The following is a 25,421-nucleotide window of genomic DNA, read 5'->3' on the forward strand; positions in this document are numbered from 1 at the left end:
CATGACTTTGCTGATAATTGGAAGAAGGCTGATTGGTCTGTAGTTGCTAGGATCTGTTTTTGCACCTTTTTTGTGCAAAGCAGTGATGTTGGCTGATTTCCAAACAGATGGCAGATGACCTTGAGCAAAAGAGAGGGTGAAGATAACAGAGAGAGGGAGTGAAAGAGCGGAAGAACAGGATTTTAAGACCCGTGGGCTGATGCCCTCAGGTCCAGTTGCAGAATCAGAGTCGAGGGTTGACAGAAACCTTTCCACCTTGTCAGGAGGAAAGGACACAGAGTCCAGGAGCAGTTGGCTATGACTGGGTACGGTGGGTACAGAGAGGGATGGGTTTGGGACACAAGATTTAGAGGCAAACACAGAGTTGAGGCATTCAGCTTTTTCACGTGCGCAGTCAGCCGTGTATCCGTTTGAGGTGAGGGAGGGGATGGAGGGGGAACAAACACCAGAAACAGATTTGACCAGATGCCACCAGGATTTGGAAGAGGGAGACAGATAAGAGAGTTCGGTCTTGAGAACGGAGAGATATTGTTTCCTGGCTCTCCTGAGGGTGGACACACACTTGTTTCGGGCTTTGTGAAAGGAAATGAGATTTCCTTCCGTTGGATTTGCTTTCCAGGAGACGAAAGCAAGTTGTTTCTGGGCAACAGCCTCACCACAAGATCCCGTGTACCATGGACGGGAGGAAGGGTATGACAACTGAAGACGAGATGGGATAAATCTGTGCATGAGAGAGAGCAATTTACTTTGGAAGAATTCCCAGGATGAGTTGATGTCAGAGGCGGTAGAGATGGGAGACCAGTCCAGATGATTGATGGCTGCTTGAAGACCGTGATGGCTGCTTGAAGATGATTGATGGCTGCTTGAAGCAGGCCAGTTGGCCTGAGTGAAATGCCAGACTCGTAGACGCTGAGGAGGCTCTCTGAGAATGGTCAGAGAGATGTCCACTTTAACAAGCACATGATCAGATGAGCCGATTGGAGCAGAAGAAGAGCAGCAGACATTTTCAGGGAAGTTTGTCATAACCAAGTCCAGAAGAGAAGATGCTCCGTTGACTGAGATCCGGGTCGGAAAATTGACAGATTGTGTCAGTCCCAGTGTTTGTGTCACTGTGATTGTCACTGTCACAGTGATTGTGTCAGTCCCAATTTGGCGTTTACACCAAATACAACACAAGCTCTTGATAAGGTTCGAGTTTCCCACTCGAGACAGAATAATCTCCAGGTGGAAGCAATTGCCAGACTTTTCGTTTTACTCTTCCACATTAACATCCTTGTCATTGCAGCGTGCACTTTCGACGTTACAAAGTCAGGGATATGTCTTCCCAACCCAATGAACTCCTGTGAACTTCAGAAGCTGCACAGCTGAGTGCCTCGTGTTTCAGGGGATGCTGTTCCTTTATTACGAGAGTCCTCACAAACACGACTCATGTTCATTTACTTGTTTCATAAGCCTCGGGTTGGTTTAATGGTTAAGGTGGCTGGCTTAAGATCTTAGGGTCCTGAGTTTGAGCTCCTGTCGTGCTGTTGAATAACACCAGGTGTGTTGACTCAGCCTGTCATCCTTCCGAGGTTGACAAAATGAGTATCAGCTTAATGGGAACAGGGAGCACTGCATCAGCGGCACAGCCACGTTTCCAGAAATGATGTAACATGCAGCCAGAGGCTTCAAAGAAATCAGGATGATGACTTGTGGTCATGGCTATTTTCATGAAAATACACCCTTTGACTTCTCACGTTAGGAATGTGTCGTATTGGTTCACGAGTTATCAAACAGAGTGACCACTATATTCGTCATGGGTGTGTGTCTGTCTGTCTGTCTGCAGCATAACTACCCGATGATATCATCCGATCTTGATGAAACTTGGGTGGGAGGTTGATATCATGATCTAGTTGTGTCCTGCCTAGAGTGGGCGTATTGCGCCCATTGTGGGCGGAGCCACGCCCCAAAAAGATCTTTTTGGGGGTAATCGAGTTAAAGCTACATCTTCTCCGAGGGGTTTGGTGGAATCTGACAGGGGTTTCGGTATTTGGTTAGGCCAATGTCACGTGTCTAGCCCCACGGAGCTCGATTTTTCATTTTCGCCCCAAGGTCAAGGTCACAAGGTCACAAAATTTAGAAAAGTCGATTTTTGATGGTTTTATTACATTGTTCGCTTCGTGATAGGTGAAATGTCGTACATGATCTTATATTATCACACACATCATGAAATACAAGTTTTCCAACAAATTTCAGAATCTTCGACCTTTGACCTTTGAAGGTCACAAAGGTCAAATTTTCAAAGTTGTCGGAATCGAACCGAATTTTCGGTATTGTGTAGCTAACTAACCTCATAACTGATTATACATTATTTTCTATCTCATTTAAAGGTCAGTAACCTTCGTTTTGACATTTCCAGGCCAGCACCACATGCAATTACGTACAGCTGGCTCTTAAAGGCCTGCGCACGCAGCGCATTGGGGCCCTTTGTAAATAGGCATGTACACCGCATGTCGGGGGCCGACACCTGCCACGTGGGCACCCGACCCCCCAGTCCGGGCCTGTTTCGGTTATAGTCCGTCCTTCGTCATTGAATACCGCTCACTCGCGAACCATCGTCGTCTCCTGACTTGTTTTTTGTCTATTTTGTCAACGTCGTGGTTATGGAAACTCACCTTTAATGCACCTGAGCTTGGCTGACTTTTTCAATTTTATTAACTCAACTGGATTATGTCCAGCTGAGTTTTTGTTGACACCCAGTGTCCGTCGTCCGTCGTCCGTCTGTCTGTCTGTCTGTCTGTCGTCTGTAAACAATTTGACGTCTACGCTCTAAAAGTCACAAATATTGATTGAATTTGATGAAACTTGTTATGCAGCATCTTTAAGACATAAACTAGCTTGGGATTGCATTTGGGCGTTGCACGCCCCAAAATGGGCACGGCAGGGCGGCCATATTGAAAAATCGATTTTTGTCATATTTTTTAGCACATATAAACTATATAGTTTGTGGTTCTATTATGCATATTCTAACCATATTGATATAGACCAGTTGAGTTTAGGTTCCGTGGAACCTCTAGTTTGTTCGTTCTGTGCCATTTTGGATCCAAATAGTATCAGTTTGTGATCTCGATTTCTCGCCCACTCGTTCTGCGTTACATTCACCGACGCGACTCTTTCCTTTTCCCTGAAAATTCCAATCCCTACTTTTATTGATGAATCCTTTCCCTCCTCATGTCCCTAACATTCTGCAGACACCGATGGACATTTCCCACTTGCTTTGACCCTCGGTGACCTCGCCGCTGGTTTCTCTGATAAGTGGTCTCAGGAGCTGACTCCCGCACCAGTCACTGCTTCTCGGCAGAGGCGGGGGGCGACTGATGAGGCCGAACACAGCATCGAGGTTCTTCTTACAGTAGACCACTCTGTAGTTCGTTTCCATGGTCAGGAACATGTCCAGAACTACATGCTTGCTCTTATGAACATTGTGAGTATAACGTTTTGCTTCGCATAATCTCCTTCCTTTGCATTTGCAATGATCTTTTGCTCATTTGCTTTTTTATTTTGACATCTGGGCTCATGGTGGAGATTTTACTTGTACCACATGCAGGACAAAGACACGAGAAGACAGAAATGCACTTTATATGAATTACCATGGACATTAGAAGTAATAGAGAAATTGGTAACGATCTAGGGATATGAACCTGGGACCTGTGCATCACTATTACTTATTTATCTTGTACTCTTCATCTCCTCGTCCTTTTCTCTCAATCTTCGGCCTTCCCTCTTCGCTCTTTTCCTATTCTTTCCTCTTTATTTACACTTCCCTTTTTTTACAATTAAATGCAAGGAAAATTTGGATGTGGGTAAGGGGAATTCTGCTCAAGCAGCCCATTCCACCAACCATTCCAACGTTAAAACAAAAGTCCCAACATGTTCAGACAACTCACTATGGCAGCAGAATGAGAGAAAAAGCAACAATGTACAGAGGGAGAAGCAAACACATTGGGGGAATTCTTCTTTGTTGTGAAGAGGAAGCGGTGGGAAAATGGTGAGGGTTGAATAGCTAGACACACACACTGAATAATGAAGGAAAAGTCATATAAAAGGAATGAGGGACAGACCAGGCATGGAAAACTTGAGAAAACTACCCCACATTGATTCACACTACCCCACATTGATTCACACTACCCCACATTGATTCACACTACCCCACATTGATCCACACTACCCCACATTGATCCACACTACCCCACATTGATCCACACTACCCCACATTGATCCACACTACCCCACATTGATTCACACTACCCCACATTGATCCACACTACCCCACATTGATTCACACTACCCCACATTGATTCACACTACCCCACATTGATTCACACTACCCCACATTGATCCACACTACCCCACATTGATTCACACTACCCCACATTGATAAACACTACCCCACATTGATAAACACTACCCCACATTGATCCACACTACCCCACATTGATCCACACTACCCCACATTGATCCACACTACCCCACATTGATCCACACTACCCCACATTGATCCACACTACCCCACATTGATTCACACTACCCCACATTGATCCACACTACCCCACATTGATTCACGCTACCCCACATTGATCCACACTACCCCACATTGATCCACACTACCCCACATTGATCCACACTACCCCACATTGATCCACACTACCCCACATTGATCCACACTACCCCACATTGATTCACACTACCCCACATTGATTCACACTACCCCACATTGATTCACACTACCCCACATTGATTCACACTAACCCACATTGATTCACACTACCCCACATTGATCCACACTACCCCACATTGATCCACACTACCCCACATTGATCCACACTACCCCACATTGATCCACACTATCCCACATTGATCAACACTACCCCACATTGATCCACACTACCCCCACATTGATCTCACTACCCCACAGTGATCCACACTACCCAACATTGATCCCACATTGATCCCACTACCCCCACATTGAGCCACACTACTCCACATTGATCCACACTACTGATCCACACACCCTGCATTAATTGCTGGACATGAAAGATCTCATGGTATCCTTCATCAAGAGTGGGTGAGCTATTGCCAGTATCCTGGGCAAATTCCAAATTGCTGCCATGACTAGTTAGTCGAGCGTCAAGCCTGACCAACTTGTTCATGAAAGACATGGGCCACAAACTTACCCCAGCCAACCCCACCATAACGTGGGAAAAATTGTTGCAATTAAAGAAGAATAATAATATTGGATATCAGTTGATATAATTTTAATTACCAAAATAACCATTTTCTTCTACAGCTGTAACCTATGCTGTCTTTGTCAAGTTCATAAACTTTCATAAACTCCTTGAATTTACACTTAATTGTCATTTCTGCAATGATTTGTCAATTGAAAGGATAGCTCAAGGATATCAGACTGACAAGTATTCCGCAGTGCCTCTTAAAAAATACCAAGCTACAGCATTGTGTGCAACACTTTGGCCAAATCCTTGCTCTCATGAGTCTAATCTATGGGAGTGGAGGGGGCATTACGACAGCAACTGATCTCAGTAATGATGCAAGCAGCAGACATGATTTGTAATTTCATCCAGTTCATGTCTGACACTGAGAATTTTACAGTAAGGAAGCACAGTTGAGATTCAATCACAACATTGTCGAGTTGAAAATCCCAAGGAAACCATTTTCTTTATTCATGGCCCAAGGCTCAGGCTTTCATGAAGTGGTCTGGGCTTTATATGGAACAGCTGGGCAATCCTCCATATTCAGCACATTTCAATGAGATCCTTTTTAGTTCCCTTACAACTCTGTTGTTGTTTCCATAAGGAAGCCTAGGTCATTTCTCTAGCTTCTAATAAATGTGTAAATTCTAATTATATTAATATATTCGCTGGATCATACCTATGAGTGTCATTTAAAAAGGTATATGATTAAGGTACTCAGAACAATCCACGGTGTGGACTTTTCACTTTTCTGCATACATGTATATATAAACTAGCAGGAGTACCCGGCGTTGCCCAATGATGCTCTAATCCTGTTGGCATTTTGAAGAAATCAATTTGTTTTTTTTCCTATTTTTTCGTCATTGCCTAAAACACTTCCCTACACCCACTCAGGAAATTTTATACTTAATATTATAATATTACACACACATACACACTAATCGGGGATAATTTAATATTACCTTTCATATATCTACAAAGGCTCAGGAGGCACCATAAAGTGATTTTCTTTTTGAAATAAAAAAAATAATCGAACTTTTATATTTTTTCTGCCCAAAACACTCCACATCACTAACTGATGAACCTCTGAAAGTTTGACGAAGATCTGTTCAGCCATCTCAGAAAAATGGCAACACAGACAGACAAATAGCTCTCTTATAGTATAGACTATAGATAGTAAGTAGTCTACAGACAAGTATTCTGAACATAGAACATTTTGTTATTTTTAATTCCCCATTTCCTGGACACTCATATACTTGTTTAGTGTCTCCTTAAACTGATGTCCAAGTGAGCACCTCCAACATAGGAACATCAAATTAATATTGTAATGAAAAATTTAAGTGACTGTGCAGTTGCCAGCATTTATGTACAGTGCTATTGTACCATATGCTAATGCACAGGGTCGCGTTGCCCATATACACTATCTACTATATATGTATATGTACACATAAGTCGCATTACCCCCATATATGTACTATATATGATTGTATATATACACATAAGTTGCATTACCCTCATATATATACTATATATGTATATGTGCACATAAGTTGTGTTGCACCCCTATATGTACTACATATTGTTATGTTTGTGGGGTAGTGATTACTTTAGAGTTTAGACCATGGATAGGTAGCATGCTCCGATTGTCGTGAAGAAGAAGAACCACCACAAATATAATAAGTAGGGATTTGTTTCACCCGGATGGCGGATTAAAGTGTATCTTCATGGGGCATGTTAACTAGCTCAGGGATTATGTTAATTCCCTGTATGTCATTCCCTCGGTGATTTAAATCCTTTGTCCCTTATGGCACCACATTAGACACGTAGAGCAGGAATTGCCCATTAACTGCTTAAAATAACAATAAAAACCAACCGGAAGCCACTTCTGAGCACTGCCGATGGCATGGCAACCATCGACATCACCACAGGGTCAGGAAGGCCGAAAAGCCACACATCGAGAGACACGATTGGACAGGGTTTTGATTGACAGGCAGACTGCATCACGAAGGTGGACTGCGTCACGAAGGCGGACTGCGTGTTGAGTGGTGGAGAGCTGAGCCTTTGGTGTTGGCCTGAGGGGATTGGAGGAGAAGCACCGATGACGTGAGAGGTTGGCCGAGGAAAGAACGAGCTGATGACTTTTGGCCCGCTTAGTTCCGGACTTTGGTGGGAGACGGCTGTGCGCTGACATTACTCTCTTCATTGGGTTTCTCGTGCTGGTTGTCAAAGTGGACGGTGAGCTTGCTCGCTGCATGGGGAAGCTTGATCATATAAATACCGCGTTCTGAGACATTGTTGGTGGATGTGAGGTGGAAGATCCGCGGATGGAGAGCTGCAGTTTTCCAGGCGGGAACGACGCGTGGACAAGCGCTGCTGGGCTGCAGCATGACAAGGCGCGGCATAAAGAACAAGGGCGCAGCGAGGCCTACTTCACGCCAAGGCGTGTTCCTGTGCACGGACCTCCAGGACCCGGTCGCAGACTGACAAGACCCCACGAGCCTATCTGAGATACGTCCCACTAAATAACCACACATCTTTATTTTATCCAACGTTATTTTATCCCTTTGTCTGTGTTTAGGTCTGGTGTGGAGGATCCCATAGGAATTTAGTTTAACCGTCACGCTTTTCTTGTTATCGGTATTTTCTTTTCATAAATCCTTTTGTTATTTTTGTACATTTTAAAATCCGTTTTCGTGTGAGTTATTTTTTGCTGGTTTGGGACTGGCGGCAGACCACAGGTAAGACCCTTCATCCCTCCACTCCCCTTGCTTCCCCCGCGTATATTAAGTCCGCATTTTATCAGTGCCTCGGAGTTAAAGCTTGCTCGCCTATTCGTTTCTGGGAAAGATTTTAATCGCCATGCACGCGACAATAAGTATATGTGTCAAAGACCGATAATCGCACAGCAGATGACGTGAAGCAGGGTGTACGAAATGCATTTTTAACTATCTCCCAAAACAAAAATATGTTAAATTCAATATCAAAGAGAACATGGAGATGCACTAAACTGTGGTATGAAAATGATGGTGCATACACTGACGTTCTTGACACTTGTGTATGCCATTATGTGTATGTAAATGTGATGGAATATTTATAAATACAGTCATGTGAAAAAGTAAGTACACCCCATGTAAAGTTTTGACTTTTTCAACATATTTCAACATACAGCTATTTGATCTTCATTTCAACAATATTGATAGATAAAGGTGATATAATATAACAAATATCATGAAACATTTACATTTTGTAGTCCATTGTATAATTTAAATAAACATAAATGCAAATTTCGCATGTGGAAAAAGTAAGTACACCCCTACATTTATCACCACTTCACATACCTAAAATTAGAATCAGGTGCACCAGCTCAGGTGCAAATGATGAGAACATCATTAGAGAGGATCTTGGAGGAACCTGTCTTATTTAAACCTCAGACATTTAGTTTGGTTTGCTCTTTGTTGTTGAAGTGTGCGGCGTCACCATGCCTAGATCAAAAGAGCTCTCTGAGGCCTTCAGAAAGAAGGTTATAGATGCCTACGAGTCTGGGAAGGGATTTAAAAAGATATCCAAACAATTTGAAATCAATCATTCGACTGTCCGGAAGATCATCTACAAGTGGAGAAGATTCCAACAACTGCCAACTTGTTCAGGCCAGGCCGCCCCAGCAAGTTCAGTCCGAGAGCAGAACACAAGATGCTGAAAGAAGTCTCTAAGAACCCCAGAATGTCATCACGGGACCTACACGAAGCTCTTGCCACTGTTGATGTCAAAGTGCACGAGTCTACCATTAGAAAGAGGCTGCACAAATTTGATCTACATGGGAGGTGTGCCAGGAGGAAACCTTTGCTGTCCAGAAAGAACATCAGGGCAAGACTAAAGTTTGCCAATGAACACCTCGGTAAAAACCAGCACTTCAGGAACAATGTGCTCTGGACAGATGAGTCAAAGGTAGAGCTATTTGCCCACAGTACCAGAAGACATGTTTGGCGAAAACCAAAGACAGCATTTGACCACAATAACCTGATACCAATTGTAAAGCATGGTGGTGGAAATATTATGGTTTGGGGCAGCTTTGCTGCATCAGGGCCTGAGCAGCTCACCATCATAGAATCCTCTATGAATTATTCATTGTACCAGAGGGTGCTTGAGGATAATGTGAGGCCTTCTGTCGGAAAGTTGAAGCTCAACCGAAGGTGGACCTTGCAACATGACAATGACCCTAAACATACCAGTAAATCCACCAAGGAATGGCTGAAAAGAGAGAAATGGAGGGTTCTGGAATGGCCAAGTCAAAGCCCGGATCTAAATCCCATCGAGATGTTGTGGGGGGATTTGAAACGATCTGTGCATGCAAGAAACCCCTCATTCATCGCACAGCTGAAAGAATTCTGCATGGAGGAGTGGGCAAAAATTTCTCCCAGTCTCTGACTTCGACTGGGAGACAGTTATAAGAAACGCCTACTTGAGGTTGTTTCTGCCAAAGGGGGCAATACCACCAATTAGAGCCGAGGGTGAACTTACTTTTTCCACATGCGAAATTTGCATTTATGTTTATTTAAATTATTCAATGGACTACAAAATGTAAATGTTTCATGATATTTGTTATATTATATCACCTTTATCTATCAATATTGTTGAAATGAAGATCAAATAGCTGTATGTTGAAATATGTTGAAAAAGTCAAAACTTTACATGGGGTGTACTTACCTTTTCACGTGACTGTATAGCTAATATAGGTGTCGACATCCATTCCCTAAATATACAGTATATTCCGTACATACAGTATGCATGTCATACTTGTAGGGGGTGACGTGACATGTGACGCACCTTGTACATAAAACGATGCATTGCCTCTGGCTTTCACTACCTTGTGTATCAGGTGATAACTCAAGAGTGAACTGTGCTCTCCACCGATATAACGCCAAACATTTTAGAACACCAAATGTTAGGATTGGTGAGATATTTGGAAAAATCTTTCTGTGGAAACGACTTTGGTTTGAAAGAAAAAAAAAATGGATAGATTTAAGAAAAACTTATTGATTGGTACTTAAATTTAGTGAATTACAGAGTTGGCGACAAGATGGTGACTCAGACTTGAGTCGCACTCGAGTCACAAAGTCTTGCGACTTGACTCAGACTTGACAATGTTGACTTGAGACTGGGAAATGGGGTCTCGGGACTTGCGACTTAATTGCGACTCAAGTTCAGAATGACTTGCTGACAATGTTCTGAAAATAATCATCGCTAAACATTGTTTTAAAATAAATGATAAATTATTTTCAGTCATCGGCATGCGCAGTTCGGTGAATGACGACATATACCTTGTACGTGTGTATATGCAGCGCTCCAGTGCTCACGGATGCCGGGTCGCATACCGTTCACCACTAAGGTTAAAGGAAGTGTCCACTCTCCAGACAGCACTCCAGATAAAAACACCAGTCTTACCAATGTGAGATACACAACTTTATTCAAACCATTAACATTCGTACCGACTGCCAAGTCAGAGAAACATGGTCCCTGATTGGTAACCCCATGCACATCCCAATCCAATACAAAATGATTTTGTGATGATTTAAGTGTCATTTGACTTGGATTACTGAAACTTTCTCCTTACCCATTCCACACTGAATGTTTTGGTTCTACGTGTAAACCATTTAAACATGCTGAGGTTACTGACTAGTCTCATGTACATATGTTCAAGTAGGCACACTAGATATGAGTAAATTGAACATAAACTTATTTTTGCTGGAGGGAAAGCAAAAAATGTCCACTATATGAAGGTGACAAATAAAAACTTGAGTTAGTTAAACAGATTGTCAGGACCTACATTGCAATAAATGAAGGCGTGTGTCTTAATTCCATGATAGGTTGTACTCCGAGTGGTTTACAAGTAAATGTGGGAGTTGTAATGCTGCGGTGACTTCAGACTTGACTTGAGACTTGGCTTGAGTGACTTATTGACATCTCTGGTGAACTGACATGCACATTGCTTCTGACTCCTTACCTGCTCACAAAGTAGTACCCAGCAAAAAGCAATTTCTCCATAACTTTTGTTACAATAATTTGATTTCCGGTGCATAATATTGTTACAGACACGACTTTGATGTTAGGGTGGGCCGAGCGGAATGGCCGCCGTGTCCGCACAAGTTACCCGATTATACTCGAACGTTGCCGAGTCGCGCTACGCTAAATCAATTGAGGAAAAGGACACAACGGCTGGGTTAAAATGACACGACACCAAGGGTTCAGTTCTCAAGACCTCCGGAGGAGGTTATATTAGGGCGGAAGGTCAGATTACAACTACAAGAGGGACAGCATAGAAAGACAGGCACTTAGACACACTCTTATAATAGCCCCGACAGACGACAGATAAACAGGACAAAAACTGACTCACACGGGGATTGATGGCAAGGAAAGCGGGCAGTCGATGGCTCAAGGTGCACCGTTCTCGGAGGGGGTGCACCGTTCTCGGAGGTACTGCAATACCGGGTCGATGCGTGGAGCTCGCTCAGCGCTTGGAGGTGGTGACTGGCTCTTCTTCAAGCTGGGGGCGCATCTCACGTCACGTCCGGTAAGTCGCCGCGTATATCCGGCGGGGAGTGACACGCCCTCGGCTCGTTAGCTCCGCCCCAGATGGATCGGCCCGTTGCTTCTCATTGGGTGCGTGCGGGGGGGTTACCGGCTCCGCCCTTGACGAGGGGCTGACAAGGAGCCCCTTCGTGGTAACCCCGTCGGAGCGCATGGTCAATGGCGGCTAACCGAGCCGGTGTGAGGACGCACACTCCCCCGCGCCGCGCCGCCCCCATTCTCCTCTGTTGTTGTAGTTGTAGTTGTTGGTTGTTGTTGTTGTTTGGGGAAGAAGATGGGAGGAGGTATGGGAAGGTCCTAAACTCACTACTGGTGCCATATAATCACATTCTGGTGCAACGAAGAGTCAGAATTAATGGAAACGAGTCCTTAACTGACATAGACTAAGAATAACTAGCAAGATGTCCGAAAGTTGTCTACGTGAGATGCGGTGGACCTGGGCACGACATTTAATGGGGGAAAAAGGGGAAGGTCGGTTCTACAGAGTGTTATTTACAGGCAATGGGACTAGGGAATGGGGGATTGGGGATAGTTGGGGAGTATTGGGGAAATAGGGGAGTATTTACAAGCGGATATTGAGGCCAAGTCCCATATCCGCAACATTGCACCCTTCTCTACCCTCGGGGCGTCCCGACCCGATAAATTTTTACCTATTTTAGTGTGGCACTCAGATGTAGTTCCCTCTACTATTAACTCTACCCTGAGTGCGACAGTTTTACAGATATTCACAAATGAGTAAATATGTCCCCCTGCGACGTTGCACCCTACTCCTCACAGAAACACACCCACAGGATAACCGAATCCGGAAAGAATTCGCAAACTAAACATACAGCCGGTAGGGAGCATTATTTACACAAGACTACGCTGATATTTACACTACGATCCAGGACCTGTTTTTGGAGGAACACATGCAGATGTTATGCATAGAGAGAGCACGCATGCCAGCATCGATACACTAACCCACGAGTGCTCTGTGGCCTTACGGCCTTTAATAACGTGCAGAGCACCCCTTCCCAGCACCAAAAGCACCACCCCATCACACAGTCAGCACCATCCGGTGCAGTCACCATTGTTCAATGAATAAAAATAACTTCAACAACCCCTAACCCTGCAGGTGTCTCTTGCTCTTCGTGTGGTGCACTTGCCCTTCTGGCTTCTTTAAAAAATCAAGAAAGGCGCCAACCGCGTCCATTTCTGTATTGTGGCCGTCAGGGGCCAACTAAGAGTGGTTCACCTGTTTGGCATAGGTGCCACGTTGACCCATAGGTCCTTCCACGGGTGGTGCTTGGCCGCAAAAGAACTGCGGTCCATTGTGGGTGGCCACAAACATTGCGGTCCATATGGTGTATCGATCCAAGCAGCAAGCAGCGAAAGTGCAGGCCCACAACTGCGGAGCCAGCACCTCTCTCTCCTCTCTCTCTGCCCCAAAGCCAGATCCTCGGAGGTGGGAGACAAAAGAAGCAGACAAGTGAGTAAGGTGGTAAGGGCGCAAAAGTGCACGCAACACAAGGTAATGCACACTAGGGGCACATGGGAACCAGGTGAGACAGGTACGTTCCTACCGTACGCTCCCCCCCCCCCCACCAGGTAACCTACATGGCCCCTCCCTTACCCCTTACTGTTTCCACAAAACACAACACTACCCATAAACATCTACTTTACAAATCAACAAACATCCCTACTGTCTTCCCCGTTCCTCCCATAAACCAAATTCGTCTTCTCTCCCTCCTAACCAATCAAATTTGCTATTTTCAACTCTCATCAAAATTTGCCATCTCCAACTCAACATCATAATTTGCTATCACCAATTCATCATCAGTCCCTCCTAGGGAGGGAGAGATGGAATCACCCCAATGTCTCATCCACGTCGTGATGCGTCTCACAAATCCAACAGCAATCCTTACTTCCTGCAACACAGAACAAAGAAAACACAGGTGTGGAGTCATCATCATCACCACAGGTAAGTGGCTGCGTATGGTGCGACAGGTTCATCAATCCTAACTATTTCCTAAATGACTTTAACAACTTTACATTACCCGGGGTCTTTCTCCGGCCAAACCATTGGCCCTCTTACACTATGGGTTCTAAAAACCAATTCCCATTGGCCAACCTGTGGTGCTTTTCAATTTGGGGTCTCACTCCCCCGATTCATCTCCCGGTGCCCTCGCACAATTTCTGGGCTGTGGCGTGTACCTCTCCCAGCGGGTCTACCCACCTGCACACCTCCACCACTGCAGTTGCCTCCGAGCTTACCTGCTCCTTACCCTAACCTAACTACCTGGGGAAGGCCCTCTGGCGCTCTCCCCACTCGGTGCCCTCTCTGGCACTGGGCTACCCGGGTCCGTCCTCCGGATCCTCGGGCCCCATCCACAACTCTACCGGCTCCCAGAGCCCACCTGCGGCCTCACCTGGCCGACATCCTCACAGTGGTGGAGTGCCCAACCAACTACACACACTAACAGGCTACACGCCCAGCCATTTCCACGACACTAATGCACCCATTCACAATACCATTCTGCAACCGCACCACAAATGCCAATATCCAACCACAATTTACCTATACCCTCTACCTAACACTTACACTACCCGCCCCGGGTATCCGTGATGGGGGTCCACTCTTCCCCCATTCACACCTTCGCACCATGCACACCACTACGTACCACTTACTCCAACTCTCTCCACACACCTGTACTTGCACACCTGTGCTCTCACACCTGGTGCCACCTGCACCCTTCTCTCCCCAAGCGCATTCGCGCTGATCCACACACTCACTACTCATCCACTGCTCCACACACCTGTCCAGTTGCACACCTGTGCAATCACACCTGTTCAATTCTCACACAGCATCATCTCATCTAACTACTCCCCTCTGAAACTTGCGCTTCCCAGTCGTCCCTTTAAACTATTGCGCTCCCACGTCATTATCATCCACACTAAACTACCTGCGTCCCCACTACAGGTATCAGTCACTAACTAAACTTAACGTTACCTAATGTCAATCTCTTCTAGATCCCTACAATATAACCTAACCCACCCGGGCTAGTTTTCACTGCCACACACCCCATAATCTATAGCGCATTTGCCCCACCATGGGAAGGGTGGCAGGGATGCCAGCCTTACCCACCGGGCCCATCGCTCACTACCAATTTTGCACATCAAATTTCAACAAATTAAAAATTTGCCAATCACTACCCATCATCTGCCAATCACTACTGCCAATCCTTTGCCAATCATCAAATTTTGTTTTTCTCTAATTTCGGGGCCAAAACACTAACCTCATCACCCAGTCTACTCACTAATGCCTCTCGGTGCGCCAATTCCTGTCCAAAGCCCGGCTTCGTAAAGCCAAGCCATGAATGCGGGTTGTTCTGTGCCAGCGGCTGGATGCGTCCGGCACTCGGTGCAGGGACGGGGGCTTACCCGGGCCGAGATCCCACGCACCATCTTGGCACGGAGCCATCCCATGGCTCGATCTCGGCCTGCCGGAATGCCTCACCAAAAAGTGGTCGCCATGACGACCCTTTCTATCGGGCTGCCCGCTCCACCTAGTGGAGCCTGGACGCGGCCGTTCCAAGCGAGGCCCGGCACGCACCGAGGGCCCGATTCGGCTAAAAGTCGACCTAACCTCTAACCCGGTTACCTTCGATGCCTCACCTGCATGCTTACACCCCGCAGCCCGTTCCTTGCTCACACATCCAGCCGTGCCCATGCTCCTCGTACCTTTCCTTACATACCCAGGTACACCCATTCCACTCACAGCCTTGGTCACACACCTGACCACCGAACACTTTGGCACACATTCGTTGGTCGCACACCTCACCAACACACCTCTTCGCGCCCCCTCCTCTGTCACCTCCTCTGTGACAATCACAGGTGTGCTCTCATTCGCACACCCAACCACGTGCCTCACCACCAACTCCAGCGTGCATTCCCACTCACGCTCTACCATTCCAGGTGTGCATCCTTCCATTCCAGGTGTCCATCCTCGCTCACCTGTCACAACCAACTCACGCTCCTTGTCACTCTCACTACTCTCACCTCCATTCTTGACAGCGCACTCACCCTTACTCTTGACAGCGCACTCTTTCCTCATGCACCTGTCCGTCACACACCTTTCTCACGCACACTCTCCCGTTACACCCTCTGTAACACTCACCACAGGTGTGCATTCTTCCTTGCCTTTGACAGCGCACTCTTTCCCCATGCACCCGTCCGTCACACACCTTTCTCGCGCACACTCCTGCGCACACTCTCCCGTCACACCCTCTGTAACACTTACCACACCGCGCTTCCATGTGCTCCCTCGCACACGCGCTACGACCGACTCACTCTCGCCAGCACCCTCACTCCTTGGCACGCACTTTTTCCTCACACACCCCAGAGTCGGACTTTCTCGCACACCTCCTTTTTCGCACACCAGACCTGTCGCACACTTCACCAACGGCCTCTCATGAACACCCGGGTCCATCTCGACCCCCAAACTTCTTAAATCCCCTGGCGCATCATACGCACGACCATATTGGTCACCACTTACACCGGGTCCTCTTCCTCTTCGCTTCTCCTCCATCACCTGCGAATCCCTCATCCGGTTAATGAGCACATCATCACGATCCAGACACAGACTTTGGACCAATTCTTTTATCTCCTCTTTTATCTCTTTCTTATCCCCTCTCCGTCGCTTCTTAATTTCGCTCATCCCTTCTTCCACTTCTTCTAATTTCTGCTTCACCTCTTTTATTCCCCGGTACGTCTCCTCAAGCTCGTCCTCCAAGGCTACCTTGACCGTTTCCATGTGCGTCCTCACCTGCCGGTCCTTCGTCTCCATTACCTCTATCACCTCGTCCAACCTCGTTGTCAGTCCCTCACGTACCATCTGACATTGCCTCTTCGTCGCTATCAAGTCGTCTTTTAGTTCTTTCTGTGTCGATTTTAAACCCTCTATTACCGCTGTGTTCTTCTTTACCTGGTCCCCCAACTCCTTTTGTCCCACTGTCAGTTGTTCTACTCCCAGCGTCAACTCCTCTATGCCCCCTTGTAACTTTACAGTCCCCTTTCTCACCTCCTTCTCCATGTGCTCCTTACAGTGCCTCACCTCCTCGCGCACTCCTCCGACCTCCTCACTCACTCCTCTTCTGATCTCCTCTCCCATCACTTGCATCTCCTGCCCAGATGCCACCCTCATCTGCTCCATTTCCTCCCTGTGAGCATCCAGTTTGGTTTCTACCCCCATTCTGACCCCCTCTATCTGCTGCCCCATTTGGTTAACTTCCCTTTCCGCTTGGTCCCTCATGTCCCTCAATTTGCCTTCCATCCTGTTTTCTAACCCCTCTAACCCATTTTTCACTCCCTCTATCTGATTCTCCTGGGCAGCCATTCTATTTTCTACCCCCATTAACCCATTTTTCACCTCTTTTATCCCGTTGTCTAACCCCTCAAATTTGTCGTCTAACTTCCCAAATTTCTTGTCTAAACCCTTAAAATTATTGTCTAACCCCTCACCGGTACTCCTCGCTTCGTCCCTCATTACCCCCATTTCGTTTCCCATTACCCCTATTTTGCCCTCCAATCGCTCACCCTGAGCATCCATCCAGTTCCCCATTACCCCCATTTGGTTTCCCAATCGCTCACTCTGAGCCCTCATTTCCTCCCTCATTTGCTCGCTATTCTGGGCCATAAGGGCCTTCATTTGTATGAAAAAAAGGTCCAAATTTACCAGCGGCGCTACTACGGTCGCGGGCGTGGGCGCCGTGGCCATGTGCGAGGCGCTATTTCGCGCGTCTGCTACCCTCGCTGCTTCGCTCTCCTCACGTCCCTCAATTTGGTCCTGGACCGACCCTGCCTCACTCTCCTCTACCGGAACCCAGCTGTCTTGATCCGCCATAGCGCGACTTTCAAAATTCGGGTTTTTATTTTCGTAAAACAAATTCAAATTTCGCCGTTATAATTTCGAGCGGGAAACGCGCTCCAGATCGAATTCTACCTCCCCAACACCAATTGTTACCCTAGTGGTACAATTGGTGTTCCAAAATTTGGGCCTAATAAATTTAGTCCCAGGTTCGAATCCGACACTCCTGACACCAATTGTTACAGACACGACTTTGATGTTAGGGTGGGCCGAGCGGAATGGCCGCCGTGTCCGCACAAGTTACCCGATTATACTCGAACGTTGCCGAGTCGCGCTACGCTAAATCATTTGAGGAAAAGGACACAACGGCTGGGTTAAAATGACACGACACCAAGGGTTCAGTTCTCAAGACCTCCGGAGGAGGTTATATTAGGGCGGAAGGTCAGATTACAACTACAAGAGGGACAGCATAGAAAGACAGGCACTTAGACACACTCTTATAATAGCCCCGACAGACGACAGATAAACAGGACAAAAACTGACTCACACGGGGATTGATGGCAAGGAAAGCGGGCAGTCGATGGCTCAAGGTGCACCGTTCTCGGAGGGGGTGCACCGTTCTCGGAGGTACTGCAATACCGGGTCGATGCGTGGAGCTCGCTCAGCGCTTGGAGGTGGTGACTGGCTCTTCTTCAAGCTGGGGGCGCATCTCACGTCACGTCCGGTAAGTCGCCGCGTATATCCGGCGGGGAGTGACACGCCCTCGGCTCGTTAGCTCCGCCCCAGATGGATCGGCCCGTTGCTTCTCATTGGGTGCGTGCGGGGGGGTTACCGGCTCCGCCCTTGACGAGGGGCTGACAAGGAGCCCCTTCGTGGTAACCCCGTCGGAGCGCATGGTCAATGGCGGCTAACCGAGCCGGTGTGAGGACACACACTCCCCCGCGCCGCGCCGCCCCCATTCTCCTCTGTTGTTGTAGTTGTAGTTGTTGGTTGTTGTTGTTGTTGTTTGGGGAAGAAGATGGGAGAGGTATGGGAAGGTCCTAAACTCACTACTGGTGCCATATAATCACATTCTGGTGCAACGAAGAGTCAGAATTAATGGAAACGAGTCCTTAACTGACATAGACTAAGAATAACTAGCAAGATGTCCGAAAGTTGTCTACGTGAGATGCGGTGGACCTGGGCACGACATTTAATGGGGGAAAAAGGGGAAGGTCGGTTCTACAGAGTGTTATTTACAGGCAATGGGACTAGGGAATGGGGGATTGGGGATAGTTGGGGAGTATTGGGGAAATAGGGGAGTATTTACAAGCGGATATTGAGGCCAAGTCCCATATCCGCAACAATATTATAATTTATGGTTTCTCCATAATTTCTCCATACTCCCCTTTTGCTCTCCTTATTTTTCCACCATTTCAACCTCTTCATTAATCATAATCCAGATTCTCCATCCTCTCTTTTATAATATATCTTCATTTTATCTTGAGGACAATTTCTTCAGTTTTTCTGCAGCCTTTTTAAAATTACCATCTCTTCGAGGTTTTGGGTGATCACAACTATACTTGGCATCAGTACTCAGTGATTCCCTCCCCCCGCCCCCTGGGGTTTGGGGAGCATCTTTGGGGGGAAGGAGGTGATGTGATGGTTAAAAAGTTCACTGAAAGTAATAAGGATGTAATGTGCACCTGTGTAGACCATGGTCGTTTTCTCTACAAGAACAAGGCTCATGGAAGAGCAAGGAGATTGAGTAACAAGATGAACAGCAAAGAGAAGAGCAAGGGATCTTTGAGTATTAAGGATACTAAACAACAACTTCGAATGAATAAAAGTCTCGCAACTCTGACAAGGCACAAAGCTGTAGAAAATTCAAGTTTTAAACTAAAAATTGCAATGAACCTCATTTCACGAAAATTATGAACACCATGACGTATACATTAATGGATTTATCCATAATACCTAACTCATCCCAACCTCCACAGCATATAGGGTTACAGGTACATTTGATACTTTAAATAATGAGTTATTAATGCAATGCACACAAAATTGGGGAATGCCCTATAATCTTGTGTCACTCTTGCTTCTGGCCCTTACAAAGGAAGGAAGGAAGTAGATGATATTTGATCCATCAAATGTGGATATCTACAAGCTACAGTATTAGGTTGAGCTGGGCAATGATATTTACAGATGCATGGCTTGATGACAATTGAGAATTTTTTTTTACAAGTCGCACAGATTTTTGGCTCATATGGCAAAATATTAGTGTAGCTTTGAAAATGGAAACAATTTTTCATGTAATGTTATGTCACAAGACTGTTATGAATGAATAAAAGTAACGACTATGTAAAAAAAACACCAAGTGAAGTTAATGTAATTACTGTTTAATTTTTACGGTATCACAAATGATGCGTGCTCACTATTGGACAAATTCCATTCCATACTATCCCAAAAACTGACATCAATCAAAACTACCATTATATAATAATAAAAGTCAGTGTCCATCTGTCCGTCTGTCTGTCTTCTCCATAACTCTAAAACCATGAAACCTAGTGGCCCCAAACTTTGCATGCATACACCTGGACCTCCATCAGATTGCAAGGATGAAAACTGGGTGTTTGGGTGTGTTATAACACCATTTTTGGAGATGATTAACGAGGTGCTCATAAGAAAAAAAAACCAAAAAAGGCTTACCAATATGGCGGCCCGCCATCTTGGTCAGCCCACTACCACTTGCTGGGTTCTGAAGCCGCCATTTTATTTTGGCCTACTCAAACGTGCCGTGCCTTGCCTTGGAAACATGATCGATTATCATTACATAATTGAAGCATAGCATCAAAATCTGGATTCGGATATGAGGATTGGATGCAGTAGACTAAATAAATGTCCAAATCTGGATTGAAATCTAACAAAATTTACCATATCTAGCGATTTTATAACTAAGTGTATATATTCATTTATTTAAGTGAGGCTGTGATTCTCATTCTGGGGTTAGTTTTATATTTAACTTAATAATAATTTTAAACTTCATTATATTGTGCGTGCACACAATAGCAGGTCACCGATTAATACTTCCATGGAATAGGGTGTCTCTACTGTACCTGCGATCTGTTTTTAAAATTCCTCGGCCATTTCAACCAGAAGCAATCGGCTTGCTATCACTTGCCAAGCCAGCCGTTCCCATCACCCATTTTGTTGGAGTGCTTGCTGGGGTGCTTAAGCCGATTCGCGAGGGCTCTTAATTAATAAGTCACAAGGCCGGGGAAGTTTGGGTGTGTTATAACACCCTTTTTGAATATGATTAACCACCACTTGGTGAACACTATTCAGGCTGCTTTTGCAAGCCATGGCATTACAGTAGACAGAGCTCCCTTTTTGTTTTCACGTACCCATTTTTTTATTGACTCACATTTTTCTGTGATATACTAACCCTCCTCTTCCTCCCCATCCCTTCCCTCTCTCTCCTCCCCCTCCATCCTCTCCTTCCAACCTCCTCCCTTCCCCCCTCCTCCCTCCCTCCTCTCCTCCCCCTCTCTTCATATTCCCATCAGGAAGCGACTCATTGTTACCCCGCAACGCCAGGTACTTCTAGTCAACAATAAAGAACAAGCTTAATATGTGCAATTCTCGACAGTTAAATAAACTTTAATTTCATTTGAAGCTAAAGGGTGAAATATTCATTCTTCCTAAAATTGGAATTTCATCAAACTTATCGGATACTTTGCTGGATAAGCCTAACTAGTGAGCTGAAAAAATATTTCCACGGAACACTTAGTATTTCCACCTCTTGATTTTCCTCTTTTCATTTGCTTTTCATTTCCACCTCCCTTTTCATTCACATGGCTGTGAATAGCATCATTGGTTGAGATTGGCATTTCTGTGCCACTGAGGTAACGCCCCCTGTAGGTTAGATCAGGAATTTGCAAATTGTTTTCAAGGCACCAGCCAAAGGACACCACAGGATCTTTAAGGTCGATCAACTAATGCCAGTAGACAGGATGCCCGGTTTAACATCCATCCGAGGGACGGCATTGGACGCATCGGACGGACGAGGGACGCATATCAATGAATCACCCTGTCTGTGAAAAAACAAGATGCCAGTTTATAGATGGGTCGGGATTTAAACCCAGGGTAGACAGCTTAGATGGGAGTGTGCGTACATCTGGACCATCCTGCCAGCACAGCATTTCCACTGATCATTAACGAAGTCACACACAAAGTGGTAGGATTTATTTGCCACAAACCCAAAAGTTTGTGTGTTATTCATGGGATGGCCATATTGTTTTTGGATACTAGATAAAACTGGACAATTATGGGGTCTCTCCTCATTTATGTTTGTAAAATAGAGTTGTTGAGTGATTTAGCACTTTTAGTGTGAATCATTTCCTCCACATTAAACCTGGATATTAATTACATATATAATTTTATACATCTACCATTTCCAAACTGTTTCAAAGTCTGTAGCTGTAAATAGAGAGGAAGCCTTTATGTCTAGTGCTGCCAAGTTCTTACATATATTATGTTTTTGTTGTTGTAATCAGGAACAGCCGAGGTGATTCTATTTTCCCCATCATCCATATTAATATAACTGTAACTAAGCCCTTTTATTGAATAGTTTGTTCCTAGGTAGGAACAAACTTTTTGGAACTAGGTAGGAACAAAAGAGTTTTACTCTTTTATTGTGAAAGAGTAAAAGAGTCTCAGTGGGAGTATGGAAGCAGGGGGAGGTTACGGTTCAACCAACATGGGACTTTCAAAATGACAAATGAATCCTAATGAGGCCTTTCGTGCATGCGCTGTGTGCGTTTTCAGAGACTCGGTTCTACTCGCTGGGTACGTTTAACCTGCCATTGCCAGCGTGAAATCTGTAAGTCAAATAGGCTTTTAAACACAATTTTCAGTATTTAAACAAAAGTGACAATTTCAAAATGGTTAACCATAATTGTTCTGTTCCTGAATGCAAATCAGACTCATGGAAATATATAGAAATACGAGAAATATATGTGGATGAGAGGTGGTGAGTTCCTACAATTTCCTGTTAATACAAGTGAGCGACGACAGTTTAATTCACACACAACACACACACACACACACACACACACACACACACACACACACACACACACACACACACACACACACACACACACACACACACACGGAAGTTTCTCCTTTTAGCAATAGATAAACTTCCATTAATGGTTAAACCATCATCCCCCACCCCTCCGAACATTTTGCTTCTGTATCCATCTTGTCCATTCCTTGCATTCTCCTTTGCCCCTCATCGTTACCTGGTTTCCTTATTTGTCCGTCTCCGTCTATTTTCTCCCTCCGCCCTGCTGTTGGCGTTTCCCCTTCTGCTGTTCCTTTTGTTTTGTAGTGTCCTGATCTGTTCTGCATTCTAGCTCTTCTACGAGCCTTGACGATGTATACAAAATAAAAGATGCAAAAATCTAATATAATTTGCCTTATGGTGCCGGAAGTAAACAAACAATATATTTATAACAACTTTCACTACTCCCTTCCCCCCACCCCAACATTATTGATTGATATCACCTTTTTAAAAGTTTATTTTACACTTTCCCTGTGTAGTCACAAACACCAGATACAGTATGACCTTCCCATCAGTATTCAGAAGCACTCAAACCAGATATGGTGTCTCCCTCAAACTATCTTGTTGTGCAGGAAAAATCCCCAACTTTCGCTCAGGTACTTTTCCAAGTATTTTCCACTTTTTAGAAGCTTTGTGAGCCATTTTAGGTAACAAACCCTGTCGCGCATGCACAATAGCAGGTCATATGCCCTAAAAATCGCTATTCCGAGGGGTTTATGCATATGCATGCCGAACATTCTGGGGCAGATTACATCATTTTGAAAGTCTCATATTGGAAATGTTATAATTCACAAGAGGGAGAAGAAAATAGTTGGGGGGGGGGGGGGAGGGGAGCAGAAGGTGGGACTTTTCTTTGTTTTCTTTATGTAAGGATCAATCCTTTATTCTTTCTCCCACATTTGGCCGAAAGTAATTTAAATGTATTTTAAGATACAAAAATATGCAAAAGATATCCTGACTGATCAAAAATAACCAAACTTTTGACATGTGTTTTCAAACATCTTTGGGAAATGTCCTCTAAACTCCTGAGTTTTTTTTGTTTTGTTTTCTTTAACACGAAAGTTAATGTTCCTTGCAACAGAATCTGACAGCTTCATTCTCAAGACAGAACCAAAGCGGATTCTTCTTGGCCATTTTAAATACACAACAGATTCACAAAAGCATTGTTCTCTCTATATAATAGCAGAGCCTACCTGCCGCATCACTGATGGACCAATTAGTCCTTACGTCTCTTGCTGCTAGAAGGGGGATGGAAGGAAGAGGAGGAAGGAAGGGTGAGGGAGGGGAAGGGGGAAGAATGGAGGGAGGAAGGGAGGTAGGGAAAGGAGGGGAGGGGGAAGGGAGGGGAATGAGTAGAGATATACTGCATATACATCTTTTCAGGGGTGGAGGGGGGGGGGGCTTGGACAGGACCTTCCATATTGAGAGGGGTGGGGGAGGGGGTGGGAAGGGAAGGAGGACAAATTTACCTGTGCAAATAGTGCTTTAAACCCAGCATTGCCCAGGTAAGAAGGAAATTGCAATACCCTCTGCCACCACCAGCATGTGACTCCACACGGTACGCATTTACATAGATAATTTATGTCCCTCTGGCAGCAGCCACATACAGGAGCCTATGTTACCCCCAACACGAAGTTGTATTTGTACCCTGAGATTGGGGTTTGTAACTTTAAAGATGTGGCCCTGCAAAGAAGGAACAAAGGCAGACAGACAGCCACAGAGAGACAATGGCATATATATATATATATATTGTAAATGATAGCACACTGAACAGTAAAATAATTAAAAATTCTTCATTAATAGCCTGACGTTTCGAGAACAAACAACAAACTAGTTCTCTTCCTGAGGCGTTGAGTGTTGTGTTAACCGTTTAGTTTACCGTTGGTTCAGACAGGCATTGATCCTGACTCCAAAGTTCTGTCCAACTTTCCTGTAGGTCTCAGGTGGTTCTGCCCCCCAGAAAATGTTGTTGTGGTTGTTGATGGCACCGTTCAAGTGGAAATGGGCTTCATCACTGAACCACATCAGGTTGATCCAGTTTGGGTACCGCTCCATCCTGTCACTGAGCCAATTGCACATATCAAGTCTCCTTCTCATGTCATCATGACTCAGTTTATGCCTAATTGAGATTATGTTTGGGAAAAGCTTCAGTTCCTTAGTGAGGATACGCCAGACTGATGTTGGTTTGATGCCCAGCTCCTGGGAGCGCCTGCGGTGGGATTTCTTTGGACTGTCCACTGCAGAATCCCGCATGGCATCAATGTTGGCTTGGCTCTTGGTTACTGATGCTGGCCTGCTACTGTTGCCCTTGCTCTGGTTGTGCACTGTACCCTTGTGCTCAAAAAGTTTCACAATACGTTGAATGGCACAATTTGTGGGTCAATCATGTGTTCTGAGGTCGTATTCCCAGCAGAACCTCCGGCGAGTGTCTACGTATGATTTAGTCTCATACCACAGAGCCACCACTTTTTTCTTCTGCTCCACTGTCAATGGCATAGTTTAGCTATGGAGCGAGAAATCCCAGAGAACAAACACCACAATAACTCCACCAAACCCTGAAAAGGAAAACGGTATAGGTCAAAACACAAAGAAATGGCAGGAAGTCAAAGTTGTATCAATCTTTGTGAAACACTCTGTG

At 45.3% G+C, this 25,421-nt stretch overlaps 1 protein-coding gene across 4 annotated transcripts in view; it reads left to right on the plus strand.

Moving 5' to 3' along the window:
• LOC137425440 (A disintegrin and metalloproteinase with thrombospondin motifs 3) overlaps positions 1-25,421 on the plus strand; it is a 192,678-nt gene that overhangs the window by 52,240 nt on the left and 115,017 nt on the right. For 2 of the 4 annotated variants that reach the window (XM_068113881.2, XM_068113882.2), the window contains exons 5-6: positions 3,231-3,463; positions 21,226-21,252. In XM_068113881.2, coding sequence (XP_067969982.2) covers positions 3,231-3,463; positions 21,226-21,252 — 260 coding nt within the window. The remainder of the gene's footprint in view (positions 1-3,230; positions 3,464-21,225; positions 21,253-25,421) is intronic. The other 2 variants (XM_068113883.2, XM_078776651.1) reach the window with 1 other exon arrangement.

This window comes from Myxine glutinosa, chromosome 4, assembly GCF_964187855.1.
Source record: "Myxine glutinosa chromosome 4, kmMyxGlut1.1, whole genome shotgun sequence".
Lineage (NCBI taxonomy): Eukaryota > Metazoa > Chordata > Myxini > Myxiniformes > Myxinidae > Myxine > Myxine glutinosa.